The sequence below is a fragment of the Lissotriton vulgaris genome, chromosome 6 (genome assembly GCF_964263255.1).
Source record: "Lissotriton vulgaris chromosome 6, aLisVul1.2, whole genome shotgun sequence".
Lineage (NCBI taxonomy): Eukaryota > Metazoa > Chordata > Amphibia > Caudata > Salamandridae > Lissotriton > Lissotriton vulgaris.
This window is the reverse complement of record NC_141694.1, coordinates 1,228,391,553-1,228,409,111: the sequence shown is the minus strand read 5'-3', so window position 1 is coordinate 1,228,409,111 and position 17,559 is coordinate 1,228,391,553. Positions and strand designations below refer to the sequence as shown.

Below are 17,559 nucleotides of genomic sequence, written 5' to 3'. Positions count from 1 at the left end.
TTGCATTGTATAGGTAGCAAGAGATAATATAATTATTTTAGTTTAATCCAAAACAGTGGTGCCATGTAGAAAAATGAGCCTGCATTTTGTATTTTACAAAAGAAAGATTATGTTTCCTCCCTTTTTAGTCAAGGAGATAATTCCACAGATGGACTCTGTTGAGAACAATGGCGGAAGAGGAGAGGTGGGAAGAAGGGGAGCGACCCAAGGTTCAAAGTGCATTATTAACACAAGTGCGGCTAAAGCGTCTTTTTTACCGCAGAACAAATTGCTGTATGGTGCTCTGTAAAACACGTTAGCGCCACCTGGTGTATTTCCTGCAGTACGATCCCATGTAGAAAAATGAGCCTGCATTTTGTATTTTACAAAAGAAATATTATGTTTCCTCCCTTTTCAGTCAAGGAGATGATTCCACAGATGGACTTTGTTGAGAATAATGGCGGAAGAGGAGAGGTGGGAAGAAGGGGGTGGCCCGAGGTTAAGTGCATCGTTCGAAGTGGATTATTACCACAAGTGCGGTTAAAGCTTCTTTGTTTAAAACAGAACAAAATGCTGTATGGTGCTCCGTAAAACATGTTAGCGCCACCTGGTGTATTTCGTGCAGTACGGCCCCAGAAATGCTCTGCCAAATGCAATGTATCTCCGTCACATAAACAAAGGCAACAAAAACAAACATTTAAGGGTGCCCGCGAGCGATGCGCTTAATGAGGAAGAGATAGGAAGCCAGATGGCGGCTGTGCTTATAACCGCAAGCTTTAGGGCACAAGCAAAAGCGTGTGGTCGGATTTTGAAAGCCCACTAACTAAATGTCTCGCCAACACGGCGCATGCGCTGGCTCAGGCGAGACCTGAAAAGCCATGTGTGCTTTGGAATTAAGACAGAATCTTATCTTATGAAATGCTGATTTCAAATCCAATTTTGCTCCGAATTACAAAGCTTATATCCATCTGTCCCTGTGACTTGCTCATGACAATTCATGAGCCAGTCCAGCCTATGTTCAGAAAAAGCATTTTACTGTGTTAGAACTATTTCATTTCTATCAGTGAGTAGTAAACACTCGTTATATTTATTTGAATTCTTGGTGTCCAGAGAGAATCTTAAACAACGGCACCATTTCTTTATAAATTCTGCCGGGGAGAACCACTCAGATGATTCCCCTGGTTTTGTCAAAAACTTCAACCACTTTGTCCAGAACTCCTCTTTCTTACTGCTTCTGAGTCACTGGGACTCTCCTCAGCTTGTGCTTGTATGAAACATATTATTCAGCAATTCTTTCCATGTCCCCACTTCCTCTCTGAGAACATTTGCAAAGTGACTCAACACAAATAAAAAAAATGTAAACCTCCACCACCTCCTATGGTTCTAGAACACCATAAATATCATGTTGGTGTACCCATCTCAACACTGTTGCGTTCATTTAGCATTTTATCATTATACGACTTACCTTCAATCATTAATTTCTTGTGCTTGTTTATTGCCCTTTAAGATCCCAAAATATTAACCTCCCGTTCTGCATAATCTCAGCAGATAAAATCTCAAGACTAAAGTTATCGCTCTGGCCACTTCTCTTTTAACATTTCAGAAGTAAAAATCTTGTGGTCTGCTATTATTTTAGTTTCCACCCCATATGTGCGAAAAAAGACCTTTAGGGCTTTACTCGACACTAAAGTTCCACCTTCACCCTTTGACTTTATCCCTTTATAAAGAAAATGTACACTAGTTCCCCCACCAAGTAGCACAAACACACATATCTGCTCACCCATTATCTTTTACCTATTCCAACCTCTTCAACTTCTAAAACTATTTGCATCCATACCCCACTTGTTTTTCTTCTTCTTAATTTCCAGCATGCAAATCAGAGGGTCCACAACTGCTTTGTCAGTATTGGAGGTGTGCTGCAGTGTTCAGTCTTTACCTCACCTGGATATGCTTGTTGTCATACTGTAGAAGACATGTTCCCTTACTACTTAAATAGGTGCTGCCCTTTCAATTTGAAGGTGGTTACCATTAAGCTCATACTGACTGCTCTGTGTTTAAGACTATTAAAGGTCTCTAAAGATGTCACAGATGATAAACCTCTCCAAGGCTACTTCTGATTACCATGGCCCCTTTAAGCAGAATGCCGAATAGTAACTGACTTTGCGACCTGATAAATGACTCTCAGTTATGGAAAAGCCACGATAATCAAAGACTCCTGACACATTGATGCAACAATTTACTATTACTTTAAATGCTCATGAATTATATTTTCACATTAAGTGGTCCAAATAAGGGCTATCATTTTAAGAGCTTCTTTTTGATGTAGAGTTTGCACCCATCTCTGCCCACTCAGGTTATTTCTAAGTGAATTTATTTATAAACTAGGTGTTATGTTAATATTAATGAGTGAATTTCACTTTCATTTCTATTTCAGGCACTTAATAAGCAACCTTTGAGGTTCGTTTTAGTCCAGGAAATCACTATTAATCTCTTCATCTTTTTCATGTAGACATGTAACAATTTTCATTAAAATAAATAATTCAAGTTTCTTGTTTTTAGCTAGACATGCAAGGCAGCTGACATCTGTGCGAATACGTGGTTGGGATTGTAGCATTGGACATTAGATTGTTCACAGAAACCTCTGTGGGGTTAACAAATGGTCTAAATAGTTCACATTTTTCGCACCGGCATCCACTTCATATATATTGCCCATATGATTTCAACATTTGAGATATTTTCTCTGTTTTCCGACTGTCCTGAATGTTTATGTATTTTTAAGGTAATATTCCAAACAGAAACCGATTATAATGCAGGTTATGGATTTCATAACACTGGAAACTTGATTATACATCCCCTATGCCAGTTTACTTCACTGGAGAAGATCTGTTGAAAGGAGGTTTGCTAACCTTGGGTGAAATGACATTTTGCCAAAGTTCTCCCCGTCAATGAGGATGTATTTGGAAATCGTAAGTGTAGGCTGTTCTCATATTGTCTTAAGGTAGCACCTCTCGTCTCTGAAGCAACTCATGTCTTTAGTAAACAGAGTCTGAGATACAGATCAATCCAGATTGTCTCATTGAGGTTGATTGGATCATCTAGCCTAGGGCTGATAGGTGTGTGGTGGTCATTATTTGAGTACAGAAATTAGCTTTGTATGTCCAAGGTGTGTGTTTCATAATTGCCAGAACATCTCGCTGAGGGTTTTTGAAGACCATAACATTCTATCTTGTCACTCACAATTTCAGTAACATTTGAAAACACAATTTGTTTTTCCTGATCTCATTGCTCCCCATGTATAGCTCCTAAACAAACTGTATTGAATTGAGTGCTTAAATAGTATAGTGTTGAATCCTCAAAGGATTAATAAAATTGACAAGTCTTTCTGCAAAATACATTCACAGCAAGTCTTAATTTATATAGGTCCTTTGATGAAGTTCAGAATTCTATAAAGATCATGTGAATACATAGAAAGTAATTCATAACATTGTTTTCATAGGTTGGGTTTCATTATTGACTGAAGAAATGAAGTCACCTCATATTATTCAGTGCTCTCATGCTGCTCGAGCCCTTGCTAATTTGGATCGAGATACAGTGAAAGAGCGCTATCCTGATGGTGTGTACGTGCTACATCCGCAATACCGAACTAGGTGAGAAGGGGGCATAAGAGGGGTTCTAGTATGATTAGGGAGGTTAAAAATAATAATAAACAATCAATAATGTTTTTTTTTAATTGAACTCCCTTCACTCGCATTATTTTTAATTATTTTCAGCCTGATTCTCGAACTGTACGTTTTATAGTACTACAAAACATACTACAAAATGTACGTTTTGCCGATACTTATGTGCATGGAATTTTCCGCCCCCATTCCAAGGTCTGTACATGTAAGTATAGGTTTTAGTAGTAAATGTGGGAGGGACACAGGGGAGTGGGTGGATCAAAGGGGCAGACTTCATACTAGAGGGGATTGGATTAGGGAGGAGTACGAGGGGCTTAGGGAGGGCCAGGATGGGTTTAGGGAGGGATATCAGCCTCCCACACAAGAGTAAGCCAATTGTTTTACACTGGGGGTGGAGACATGTAGCTTACATTTTTGTAGTAAGTTGACACACAGAGTTTGTGAATACTGAAAACACAATACTTACTACAAAGTGTAAGCTTACTCAAAAGTGTAACTTAAATTTGTGAATCAGGCCCCAAGTGTTTAAACAATGCCTATTCATCATGGTTGTTTTTTTAATTCAATGCTATCAGGCATATCTATATACAAACAAGAAGAATTCTTAGATCATCATGTAGAAATTGTTTGTCCTAACCTGTATTATTTATTTTTATTTTTTGTTTCCAACATTAAAAAATGATGTGTCATAATTTTCATAAAACACATGTCCCTTATGATTAGATCTCCGCCCCATATGTGTGAAATACCAAGGCTTGTATTAAGAATATGTTTGTCTACACCTGGTTTGAACCTTCTTGATACTATGTAATGATTTTGAATGATAGATCACTAGAAACAAAACTACCATTTTAAAACTGTTTGGTCCATTTATTGGAAAAACACACAAAGCAACCTGCACTCCAATCCTTTCGGAAATTCCATTGTAATAAAAGACAGCTTATGTATTCAAGGAACGCGTTTCAGCTGTATTCACAGGCTTTGTCAACAGATTCATTTGTTATGGAAGAAAACTGCCAATAGAGAAGACACATGGCAAATTTTATTAGTAAAATTTTTATTTCATGTTGTGCCTACGTATTCAGTCATTCAGGACCCCTTCATTCTCATTGCTTGGTATGACTTTACTGCATCCAGCTTCCTAGCTTACAAGTACTATGGGACAATATTTTTCCTCCTGAACACTAATATTGTGGTTTCCTATGTATTTACTTACATGTTTTTACATTGCAGCCTTCCAAAGCGTACAATCAATGCAGGCTCACTGTGGTTAATCATAAACACTATGGCTTCTGCACAGTTTAAGTAATGAAGCACATTCCCTGCTAGTTTCATGGGAACAGATCTCCAATATGGATCTCTTTGACAATATTGGAAGAATCCAGACTGAAAAGAGGGGTGCCAGTACTCTCACATGTTTGAGTCCCCCTTTAGTGTAAATCCTTTTCAATATGTGCTCTCCATTACCAATTTGTAGTTCTTCCTGGTTCAGTGTGAATAGATTGGATTGCTTCCAGTAGTGCTGTGAAACTTGTTACAGAGTTATCTTATTGCATAGAATTTCCATGTTTACACAATCCAAAACATGTTAATAGTCTAGAAAACAAGTTTACAATACCCCTGCTTGCTTTCGTCTAGCCATCTGTTTCATCATTGACATTGCGCCCAAGCAGCATTCTGAAACCTGTTTACTTCATTGGTTAGATGTTACTGTCTCTTGCCATTTCTGTAAATCCTCTACTACAAACCTAGTGTACAGTTTCCCTTCCAAATCTAGTAGAGCTATCTTTTCGGTGAGGTGGTCTTAAAGCAGTGATGGCAGACGTGATTCAGTAAGATTCTGACCGCCTCGAGATGCCCGATACAATAATTGACATCAATGTGGACAAAGTAAGCAATCTTTAAAGGACAGTAATACCTGAGCCAACTTATTGCCTCTCTATTGGAATCCAAATTGCCTCACAGAAGAGAAGAAATGTGTTTGAAAATGTCGGCATGCTGTGCGGCTTAATTGGTGAGGCCAAAATTAGAAGCAGTCAGTGACCATGCCCCAGATTGCAGTGAGCAGAGTCCAGGAAGTGGTAAGGAGACAGACTAGTGCTGTCGCTTCCCAAAAACAAAAGTTGTTTAAAAAACGATTTTCCCCTTCTGTGATTACTGTCTTTGCCTGTGGTTGTTACAGTTTAAAATTATAGTTTTAACTTGCCTGTGATTGCATATTTATCAGCTGTTTTGTGTTTTAAACTTGTGGTTTTCCCTGCCCATGATTACTTCCATTTAACATGTTGAATTGTGGGATTTGCAGTCCAACCTCTGTAATTTATCCCTCTCATTCCTAGTGACAATTCCGTTTTCCCTCCAAATTTCTCCTTTGCTCTGTGCTAAGACCTGTATGTTAAAACCGTGCACCCCCAGCCACCATTTTGTGTTAACAAGCCAGTGAAACCAGCCCCCCTGCCTCCCCCGCAACAGGGATATTCTACATCAGAGGGTGCTTCTGTGAGCTGTCTAAACTGTGTTTACTAGGGCCTGTGCACTTCGTTTTTTGGCCAGCAGAGGAGGTAAAGTTTTATTCAAACAGTATTGTTAGATTTCAAGTTAGCGAGGCCTTTACCTGTAGAAGTCCAAAGTGTGGATTGAGCCTGTCTGTCTCCTATGTGATTCTGAACAGGAGAAGCAGTTCCCTAGCCCCCACCCCCAGGCCAGCAGAACACTGGCTATTCAGTTACCAGGCAACTCTGAGCCCTCCTCTCACACCTGCCTAGGCCCCTTAAGACCTTGCTGGGTGCACCCCAAGTCATTCTCCTCCATCTTGTGAGTTGCAGCCTACCTGTGCCCCAGATTGCAGTGAGCAGAGTCCAGGAAGTGGTAAGGAGATAGACTAGTGCTGTCTCTTCCCAAAAACAAAAGTTGTTTAAAAAACGATTTTCCCCTTCTGTGATTACTGTCTTTGCCTGTGATTGTTACAGTTTAAAATTGTAGTTTTAACTTGCCTATGATTGCATATTTATCAGCTGTTTTGTGTTTTAAACTTGTGGTTTTCCCTGCCCATGATTACTTCCATTTAACGTGTTGAATTGTGGGATTTGCAGTCCAACCTCTGTAATTTATCCCTCTCATTCCTAGTGACAATTCTGTTTTCCCTCCAAATTTCTCATTTGCTCTGTGCTAAGACCTGTATATTAAAACAGTGCACCCCCAGCCACCATTTTGTGTTAACAAGCCAGTGAAACCAGCCCCCCTGCCTCCCCCGCAACAGGGATATTCTACATCAGAGGGTGCTTCTGTGAGCTTTTTAAACTGTGTTTACTAGGGCCTGTGCACTTCGTTTTTTTTGGCCAGCAGAGGGAGTAAAGCTTTATTCAAACAGTATTGTTAGATTTCAAGTTAGCGAGGCCTTTACCTGCAGAAGTCCAAAGTATGGATTGAGCCTGTCTGTCTCATATGAGATTCTGAACAGGAGAAGCCTGCAAACCTTGTCTGAGGTCGCGGGGACCTTATATGGTCTGCTAGTGATTCGTACATGTGTACACTGATTGGTGGTTGTATCTGGTGTTTCTATTGGATTAGGGTTATTGTCCTCATTGGTTGGGTATTTGAGGGTTCTTATTGGTTTCTGGGTCTGTGATTCAATCATTGTAGGGTTGGGACTAGTGCTAGAGTTAGGATTTCTGTTGCAAGTAGGGACTAGGGCTTCCTATACTATTCGTTGTTGGGAGTAGGGTGGGATTAGGGCTAGGGTTATACCTTTAATTGGAAGTAGTGATTAGTGCTTCTGGTGTGAATGGTTGCTGGACTAGTTATGGGACTAAGAGTAGGGTTAGGCTATCTATTGTAAGTAGGGGCTAGTGCTACCTGTGCCATTGGTTGCTTGGACTTGGGTTGGGACTACTGGTAGGGCTAGGGCCTTTATTAGACGTATAGATCAGGGTTTTTGAACTGATTGGGTGCTTGACTAGGGCTAAGATTGGCTGTAAGGTCTGGTCTCCTATTGGTTCTAGATCTTAGTGCTAGTGTTGTGATTGGATAGCGTTAGGGCTAGGGTTCCCATTGGCTGAAGGGTTTACCTGATTACTAGGGCTGTAAAAGGCCATGGTTAGGGCGTCTCAGCCCGGTTGGAGAGGCTAAGGGCGGAGAGGACAAGGGCAGTTGCCTGTTAGAGCCTGTTAAGGGCGGAGAGGACAAGTGCAGTTGCCTGTTTGAGCCAGTTCGAGACTGGCCAGGGCCAGAAATGCTGCCCAATATACATACATCCATTATGCATCTATATACTTTCAATGTACTTATGGATCTATATATTTATCACTTTCTTCTAATTTAGCATTTCCAATGCACTTCCCTATTTCTCAGCCTATAGTTCGCTCAATTTATTCTCTACATCCACTCTCTCATTTAACCCCAACGCCATACCACTACTATGATCCCCAAAATAACGCTTTCTAGACTCTCTCCTACTCTACCCCTCCTTGCATCATCTTACACCGCTTTTACTATACCGATCCCCCAAAATAAACCTTTCTAAACCCTTCCTCATTTCTAACCCGCCCCAACCCTTCTCAATCCAAATAACTGACTAACATATCCACCACTAAAATTACTTTCATGTTTCACCATACTAATTCAACACTAATCCTGATGGGTTCCAGAGTAGCGTGCTACTTGCGCTTCAAAACCCCATCAGGGGTATCAAGCCCTATAGAAATACAAACCTCTTTCCCTTCACTATCCCTCACCTACCCTTCTCTACCCAAATAACTGAATAACATACCCACTACTCAAATTACTTCATATTTTACTATATTATTTTCAACACTACTCCTTTATGAGTTCCGGAGTGGCCTGCTACTCGCCAGAAAAGCGCTTCAACATCCATTAGGGGTAACAAGTGCTATATGAATGCAAACCTTTCTTCCCCTTTTATCCCTCCGCTATCCTTCTCACTCCAAATAACTGACTAATATCCACCACTGAAATTACTTTCATATTTCACCATATTAATTCACCAGTAGTCTTTATGGGCTTCCTGAATAGCATGTTTCAACACCCCATCAGGGGTAACAAGCGCTATATAAATACAAACCTTTTTTTCCTCCTCTATCCTTCTGCTATCCTTCCAAATCCAGATAACTGACTAACCTTTCCACCACTTAAAATGTACTTGCATGTTTCACTATACTAATTCAACACTAATCCTCTATGGGTCCCGGAGTACCATGCTACCCGCTGAAAAAGTGCTTCGACGCCTCGTCAGGGGTAGTAAGCGCTATATAAATGCAATTACAATACAATACAATACAATGGAGGATCAGAGGCAGAGTGGCAGCTCCGAAGCAGAGACAGATAGCAAGCCTGGTTAATTAGAGCGGGGGGGCAGGGGTAGTGCTGATGCCCAAATCCTGAACTAAGAGGCATGGGCAACAGTCACTGGAGCTGCCTCCCTGCCACTTGGAAGCTGTCATCCATGTCTCCTGGAGACCCCTAACTAGGGGGTCTTGAGTGCTGAATTCCCATATGCTGGTCTGGTGACCGCTTGAATTGGCACAGGGCCCTATACGAGACATACGAGATTGCGAGACCCAGTATTCCCAGGTGAATTTGGAGATAACAGATTGAACTAAAACTGGGAAAAGCCGCATACAGTAATGAGTATTCACAAGCCCAAACACAACAGAGTATTTGAACCTAATTAAGACTGTGCCTTATCCCAGCCCACATAATAAGACTTCCAAGTATCTGTGGTGGGAAAACTATAAAAGAAGAGAAGCTCAGGAGTTGACTGGATGTTGGTAATGCACACTAAAGTAATGATGGACGCAGGAAGGTACGTCCAAATTCTTTTATTCAGTAGCTATGAAGCAACACCTTCAACTTGCCAGTACAGCAGTCACCTGTCTGTCAGAATACAGCATTCTAAATTGCCTCCCTCTGAGCGTTCTATGGGAGAGCCTAAGAGGAACAAGGGAGAGGGAGGAGCAAGGGAGAGACCATAGGGAAAGATCATAACACATCTCCCTCCGGAAAGGGAAAAGAAAGTAAAGGAGATAAACCAGAAGAAGCACGAGGAAAGAGGGTAGTCAAAGGGAGGAAAGATAAAAAGGAAAGGGTGTAAATATACAGTGCATTAAATATAAGCTACAACATTTTGTAATCTTTGTGCCAGGAAGGAGGATGTGTGAGTCTCCCCCCTCCTTTTACTGTGATCTGAACCAACAAGAGTTTTACTGATATCCTTCTCCCTTACTTCACAAGATATCAAGTTAGAGGGACACATGGTAATTCTATCCATGCCACTCATTTTTCCATTTACAAGAATACAATTTTTCTTTACATCTTTAATTCTTTCAGGTGCATACAATTTGTCACCTTTGCTGCTTGTCGTCACATATGGCTTCCTGATGAGAACCCACTGCCCCTATTCCCAGTTCTTGTCTCTAGTACCCCATTTTTTTTACATAAAAGTCTTTGTACGCTTTTTGTTGTCTCCTCACCCTTACTCCTACCTCAACGGGGTCAATGGTAAAAGCCTTGTTCTGGAAGAGCCAACTGGGGGACAATTTGGAGACTGCTTTTCTCTCCTTCAACATTTCAAATGGAGGAAGACCTGTGGTGACATTGGGTGTGGTATGGTATGACCATAACATATCTCTTACAGTGGTTTTTATGGGTTTCCCAGAGGCTATGGCTAATTGAATGGACTCTTTTAGCATTCTGTTTGCTCTTTCCATTTTGCCATTAGCTTTGGGACAGTATAATTTTTATTTTATTTTTATTTATTTTATATTCTTCTATAGCGCAAGAATAGACCCCCGAAGGGGTATCTCCGCGCTTTGCCAGTAAGTAAATCCTCAGATGTTAAATGAAGAGGAGAATGGAGCATTTAGAGAGAGAGATTATTTCAGTTAATGGGAAATAGATGTGTTTTCAAGACCCCGCGAAAGGTCAGATGATTGGTCAGTGTCCTTATCTCAAAAGGCAGAGAGTTCCAGAGCTTTGGTCCAAGGTGGGCTAGGGCTCGCCCCCCTTGTCTGGCCTTCTTTATTCTGGGCACCTGCAGAAGTTGTTGGTTCACAGAGCGCAGGGTTCGCCCAGGGGCATAAGGCAGGAAGATGTTGGCCAGATATTTAGGGCCTTTGCCTATCACACTTTTGTGAATTGTGCATAGGGTCTTAAATTGCACTCGTTTCCTCACTGGTAACCAATGAAGTTTGGTCAGCAGGGGAAGGGAGGGAGTCCTGGGGGGGGCATTGAGGACTATCCTAGCTGCCGTATTTTGGATTACTTGCAGTTTTTTGATCTGCCCTTCATTTGCTCCCAAAAGAAGGCCGTTGCAGTAATCCACTCTGCTGATGATTAATGCCTGCACTAGTGTTTTTCTATGGCAGTCTGGCAGGTAGGGAAACACTCTCCTTAGCATACCGATGGCTCGGAAACAGGTGCTTGCCACCTGGTTTACGTGGTCCTTGTAGGTAAGTGTTTGATCTATTAACACTCCTAGATTTCTCACTGTGTTTTTAGGGCTAGGGACGGGGCCTAATTCCAGGGGCCACCAGTCCGGTGTCCAGTGTGTTGTTGCTTGCCCAAACAACATGACCTCCGTTTTTCCTATATTGCATTGGAGGCAGTTTGCTGACATCCAAGCAGATATTGCTCTCATTCCCTCTGCGAAGGATTTTTTTATCGCAGGTGTCAGATCTTTAAAGGGAAAGAGGAGTTGGGTGTCGTCAGCGTACGACACTGGTGTAAACCCAAATGATCTTGCTAGGTTGGCTAGGGGAGCCACATACACATTGAAAAGTGTAGGGCTTAAGCAGGAGCCCTGTGGCACTCCCTTATTGAGCTCCCTGTGGATGGATTTGTGGGAGCCCAGCCTAACCTCTTGAGAGCGTCCTGACAGAAAGCTTTCCATCCATGCCAATGCCGTGCCCTCCAAACCTACGTCTTTTAGTCGCTCAAGAAGCACTTTGTGAGACACCGTATCGAAAGCGGCGGAGAGATCCAACAGCACCAGAATCATAGAATTGCCCCCATCCAGTGCCATTCTGATGTTATTGGTCACTGTTTGGAGGGCAGATTCGGTGCTGTGGTTTGGCCTGAACCCAGATTGGGAATAGTCCAGGCCCTCCGTCGCTTCAAGATGTTGTGACAGATAGGTGTTCACATGCTTCTCAGCTATCTTACTGATGTATGGTAAGAGTGAAATAGGATGCAGGTTGGAAAGGTCGGTCCATGGGGAAGCAGCTTTCTTGCGTATTGGGTTTACTACCGCCCTCTTCCAGTCTGCTGGGACTTGTCCTTTCGTAAGAGATGTATTGATGGCGTTCGAACATGTGAGATGGACAGGTCTACTAAAAATTTCTTAATTTCTTCGAAAACAAACTGGACCCCATTATCTGTGATAAGTAGCTGGAATACCCTCCTTGGAAAATACATCAATCAAAAAACTTGTGAGAGTCTTGGTCTTGACCATGTTGACAAATGACTGTGTGATCCAGTTAGAATAATAGTCAATGAGGACAATTAGTATTTTTCCAGTGGCCCCATGGCCTGTTTGGGACCCGCAATATCAAGTCCCAATCTGTTCCACGGAACAGTAGGTACTTCAACCGGAATGAGGGGGCAACCCCTTAGACTTTTAGTTTTAACACCAAGGCTACAGGCCTGGCAATCACGGACCTTCTCCACTATATGAAGATGATCCATGTAGGGGAACCAGTAATCAGATCTTAACTTAGCCTTACTGAGACTTCTCTCCAAAGTTCTTTAATGTGCAAGGTTTAAAATATGGTCACGTAAGCTTTCTGGAGGTACTATCTTTCCAGATTTAAGTATGATATCCCTATCTAAGGATAACTGCTCCCTTACATTCCAAAGAGACTGTACTTCTTCTGGTAAGTTTTTGCATCTGTTAGGCCAACCATTAATAATGAACTTTTTTGCATCTTTGAGGTCTTGATCTTGCTCCATATGGAATTCCCACTGTTTTTGCAAAACCGCAGGAACGGTGACTTCCACAATTGCATCATTGTGACATACTTTACCTCCCTCCCTTTCTACAGGGGCCCTGGATAGGAAATCAGCAACACATTTCTTTGAACCCTGTACCATAAACCATTTTTTAATTAAAAACCCAGTACCCATTTGGCTATGCTGGGCATGGTGTTCTCCATCTCTTTTTTTTATTAAATAAGGAAAGTAAAGGCTTGTGATCAGTGCGCAGTTCAAAAGGTAAGCCCCACACGTAAAATTTGAAAATGCTTAATGGCGCAGTGAACAGCCAGTGCCTCCTTCTCCACCATGGAATAATTGACCTCTGCCCCCGTTAGAGTCCTGGAGGCAAACGCTACAGTTTTCTCCTTGTTATTCTTTTGGATGGAGTAACACCAATACCTTTGCTGCTTGCATCAGTGGTTACAATGGTTTTTCTTTCTACAATAAAATTTCCAATATGTGGTGCATTGACAATGGCATTTTTTATTTCCTCAAACGCTGTGTCATGCTCCCCTTCCCACTCAAATGTGGTCCCTTTCTTGAGCAAGTTTCTTAAGGGTTGTGTCAAGATAGAGAAATTCTTTATATATTTGGCCATATACTCTACCAAACCCCAAAAAGACTTTATCTCCTCTTTAGTTGTGGGTGTGGGAGCTTTGCGCACAAATTCTACTAAATACATTTTTGGGTTTGATGCCTTCCTCTGAATTTGTGTGTCCTAGATAGTCTACGGAAATGACTCCTAATTTACATTTACATTCCTTAGTTGTAAAACCTGCATCTTTAAGTATGCATAAAACATTTTTACTTTGCAATTGTGTTCACTTTCACTGGCACCGTATATTAGTATATCATCTTGGAAACACAAAGTCTTAACACATTCCCTGAGAATGTGTTGCATTATTCTTTGAAATGCAGAGGCTAGCCCAAAAGGCTTTCTAAGAAATTTGAAATTACCAAAAGGAGTAGTGAATGCAGTCAACATTTGGGAATCGGAATTCAATGTGACCTGGTGGAATGCTGATGATAAATCGAGAACACTGAAATACTTTGCATTTTGAATAGTGCTTAACATCTCATGTATCCTTGGTAGAGGATATCTGTCTACCAAGATGTTAGCGTTGAGATCCCTTAAGTTAACACATAGACAAATGTTCTTACCATTGTCCTTGGTCGTGAGAACGATAGGTGCTAACCATTCTGAGCTTTTAATTTCCTTTATCACACCTTGACTTACAAGTTTTTCCAGCTCTATCTTTAATGGTTCCCTCATTAAGAGTGGTACAGAACGTGTTTTATGTACTACTGGGAGTGCTCCATCTTTAAGTATAATTTTGTGCATGTATTTTCTTAACTTTCCAAGTTGTGCTGTGAATACCTCAGGAAACTCTTTTATGAGATTCCCACCTACCTCACGTGTTCCAACTAACAACAATTGGTCAACATTGTTGGGATCAAGGGTGATGCCCAATTCCTTTTGGTGTTTCCAACCTAATAAGCTTGACCTCTTTTTTGTGATGTAAACTTTCCCCACGGTGTGCCTGTCCTTAAAAGATATATGCATTCTCACCATCCCCTCTAAGGGAATGGGTTCTTTGTTGTATCCACCTGGTTGAATATCAGCTGTTTCTAAAACTAGATTATGTTTTGCAAACTTTTCATCAAACAATTATTTCTGAATAAGAGTGTAAGGTGAACATGAGTCAGCATAAACCTCAACGTTTTCTCCATCTAGGCTTATTTTGCAAGTAGGGTATTGTACAGTTTCATCAACCTCCACTTGTTCTATTTGAAAGATGTAATCTTTGCTCTCCTCAGCTTTATCATCTGACCCATAATCATGTGTACCTTCTTACTAGCTGCTTTGCACACTTTTGCAAAATGGCCTCTCTTGTTGCATTTCCTGCAAACAACATTTCTCGCGGGGCATTTCAAATTATTGGCTATATGGTTTGGATTACCGCATCTAAAACAGAGAATATTATCTGATTTATTATGGGAAACATCACTAATCTTACACACCACCTCTTCATTGACTAGGGTCTTAGCTTCTTCTTTCTCTTTGTGAAACCCAGTGACATTTTCTATCTCCTTTATGCATAATGCAGTATGCTATATTCCTCTAGCTATGTTGATGGCTTCTGGTAGATCAGGGTTTCTAGTGAGCAGCTTCTCCTGTATTTTCTGATCATTGGTGCATCTAACTAACTGGTCGCTAATGAGGGAATCTGTAAGTGTGCCAAACTCACACATTGCTGGCATCCCTCTTAAAACTGCCACATAAGCAGAAACCTTTCTTCCTTCCTTTGAACTCTTTTGAAAAATGTGTGTCTTTCTAAAACTACATACATTTTTCCCTGAAGTGAGCCTCTAATAACGCACACATCCATAGAAAAAAGAGAAATCGAGATTTGTGCCTATAGAAACATCAGAGAGCACACCCAAAAGCAGTCACCCCAGTGAGCTGAGATGGGTTACCTTCGGGTCGCAAAGACTGGAAATGCGACAGCAGATAAAGGAAACATGAGTGGCTAACAATACAGATATGAAACAAACAGAACAGGCAGATAAGCTTGATGACGTACTGAGAGTAATTACATTGGCAATCTATTTGGCCTAAACCCCCCAAAAGTTTTGAAGTTCTTATTATAACTGCCAGTCGACCTTCAATAAAGTAAATAGATGGAGGGGGGGGGGGCCCTGTAGACTGATGGGACTTTTACGTGCGCTTCCAGACATCAAATCACTTTCTGATGCTAAAGTCCTAACAATCTTTTTTAGCCCACAAAAACTCTACATTGGGCCTAACAGTTTTACCTATATTGTGTGTTATATGTGCTCTCAAAATGTATTAGTTAGAAGTTATGATCACTTTCTAATTTACATTTCATTTGAAATTTAACCAGAATTGAAACAAATGAATCAAGACAAGAATGTAATCCATGCAAAAAGGTGTGTATTTGATTTGGAAGTCAGAACTCTTTCTGCCATTTCTAGATCTTGAAACAATTCTTGCCATGTCTGATTTAAGGTATCAGGAGCAGGAAAACTCCATATGATCATGAACTATACGCTATTAATCAAAAGCTTCAACAATCAAATTAAGGGTAAAATCCCAGGTTACCAAAGTATCACAAAAGCATTTTCAGACTTACGAATTGTATTTTAGAGCAATTTTACCTCTGTTTTCTCAAGATTTCCATGGGGGTAGAATATAAATCTTATATAACAGCACACCCCTGTTGTTATTTGGAAACCTGATTTATGCTCAAACAACCAATATATTCAGCAAATTGTACTACTTTTGATTGATTGCTAAATTTATTTTGATGCATATTCATGTTAAGCGTCCCCCACTGAGTTTTTAAACTCCTAAGAGGTCCACATAAAACACGAAAAAAACAAAAGATACAAAAATAGGCCGTTTAGATGTTAACACTTTTAGCAGTATGATTTTCAAACACATTAATGCCCTGCACTGTAAAATGCACTCAACCCATTGGCCTGAGATTGTACCTTACTGACACTATTGGATATGTGTTTTGAGTCATTTAATGTGCTACACAAAATTTTCCCTAAGAATGTATAAGATTTATTTCTAGTTGTTGCATGCCAAGGTGCCAAGAATAGTTTGAATGGTTATGCATTCTTTTACCATGGAAGCAACAAACTTTACTTTTCGAGGAGTTGATTTTCAAAAAGTGTAATCCAGTGAACTGCTGTTACGCACTAAGACAGCTATTAAAACCTTAGGAGTTAAATCAAGGATTACAATGTCATCTGCATATAATAAGCAGGTCACTAGGTGGCCCCAAATACCTGAAGGGAAGCCTAACCCTTTACAAAGGAAACTAGGTAGATCAAATATATAAAGATAAAGCAACAACGGTGCAAGTAGACACCCCTGGACCAGGTTCAAGCCATTTTTGTAGGAATACCCACAGATAGTCCCCGATCTCCACCTAACAGTACCTGGCACCAGGTGCAGGAATGTAGGGCAATTATTAAATACAAAAGAGCTGCAGGCAAGCTGATATTAGATACTTTTTTCCGCAGAGTTGGGTGATCAACTTTATCAAAGGCTGTGAAAAGTTGATGATCACAGCATATACTGGGGAGCCCCTGATAGACACATAATTTGGAGAGCTGCAATATTATGTAGAGTACCATGATTTTTTCTAAAGCTGAATTATTCTAGTGGAATAATCATGTTATCCTCAAACCTGGTGTTAAGTTGCTCCAATAAGCGCCTAGCAAACATCTTACCTATAGCATCTAACAGCCCAAGTTGTTGGTAGTTAATAGACAAAGTACAGTCACCCTTTTTATATAATGGGACAATGGTGCTTCTGGTCCAAGAAGTCTTCAAAGATCAGGGATGGTATTGCTCAAAAGTTTGGCTTCCCCTTCTATGACCGAGGTCGGGACTTCGTCTGGGCCCATTGCGTCAGAAGTCTGCATCCTGTGGATCGAAGCACCGATCTCGCCCACAGAAGGTGGTCCATAACTAGCAGGTACCAACTCAGAAAATACGGGGAGATTTCCAGTCCCACCTTCAACTCCTGGAGTATCTGCATATAATTCCATGATAAATCTGACCCATATGTCCTCACTGATGGGAGAGGGACGGGAGAGATCTCACCCTTGACCCACAACAGTATGCAATAATTTCTCTAAATATTCTTGCATTCTTCCTGAATGCTGCTTCTCCTAAATCAATCCATTTACATTCTGAATTGCATACATTTTGCCTGTGGGGTTTGGAGGGAAGCATCTGCCCCCAGGCACAATGATTTACCAGCTTGTGCCCCTCAGTCGTTAGACCCAAACTTTGCCCAAGGTTTGTGGATGAGGACCTCTGCTCCTAAATTGGGCAAGTTTCTTTCTTCCTTCCTTCTCATTGATCGCCAATTGC

At 41.0% G+C, this 17,559-nt stretch overlaps 1 protein-coding gene across 1 annotated transcript in view; it reads left to right on the top strand.

The window, feature by feature from the left end:
* SERAC1 (serine active site containing 1) overlaps positions 1-17,559 on the top strand; it is a 293,263-nt gene that overhangs the window by 156,231 nt on the left and 119,473 nt on the right. The window contains exon 9 of the mRNA XM_086927320.1: positions 3,476-3,626. Coding sequence (XP_086783446.1) covers positions 3,476-3,626 — 151 coding nt within the window. The remainder of the gene's footprint in view (positions 1-3,475; positions 3,627-17,559) is intronic.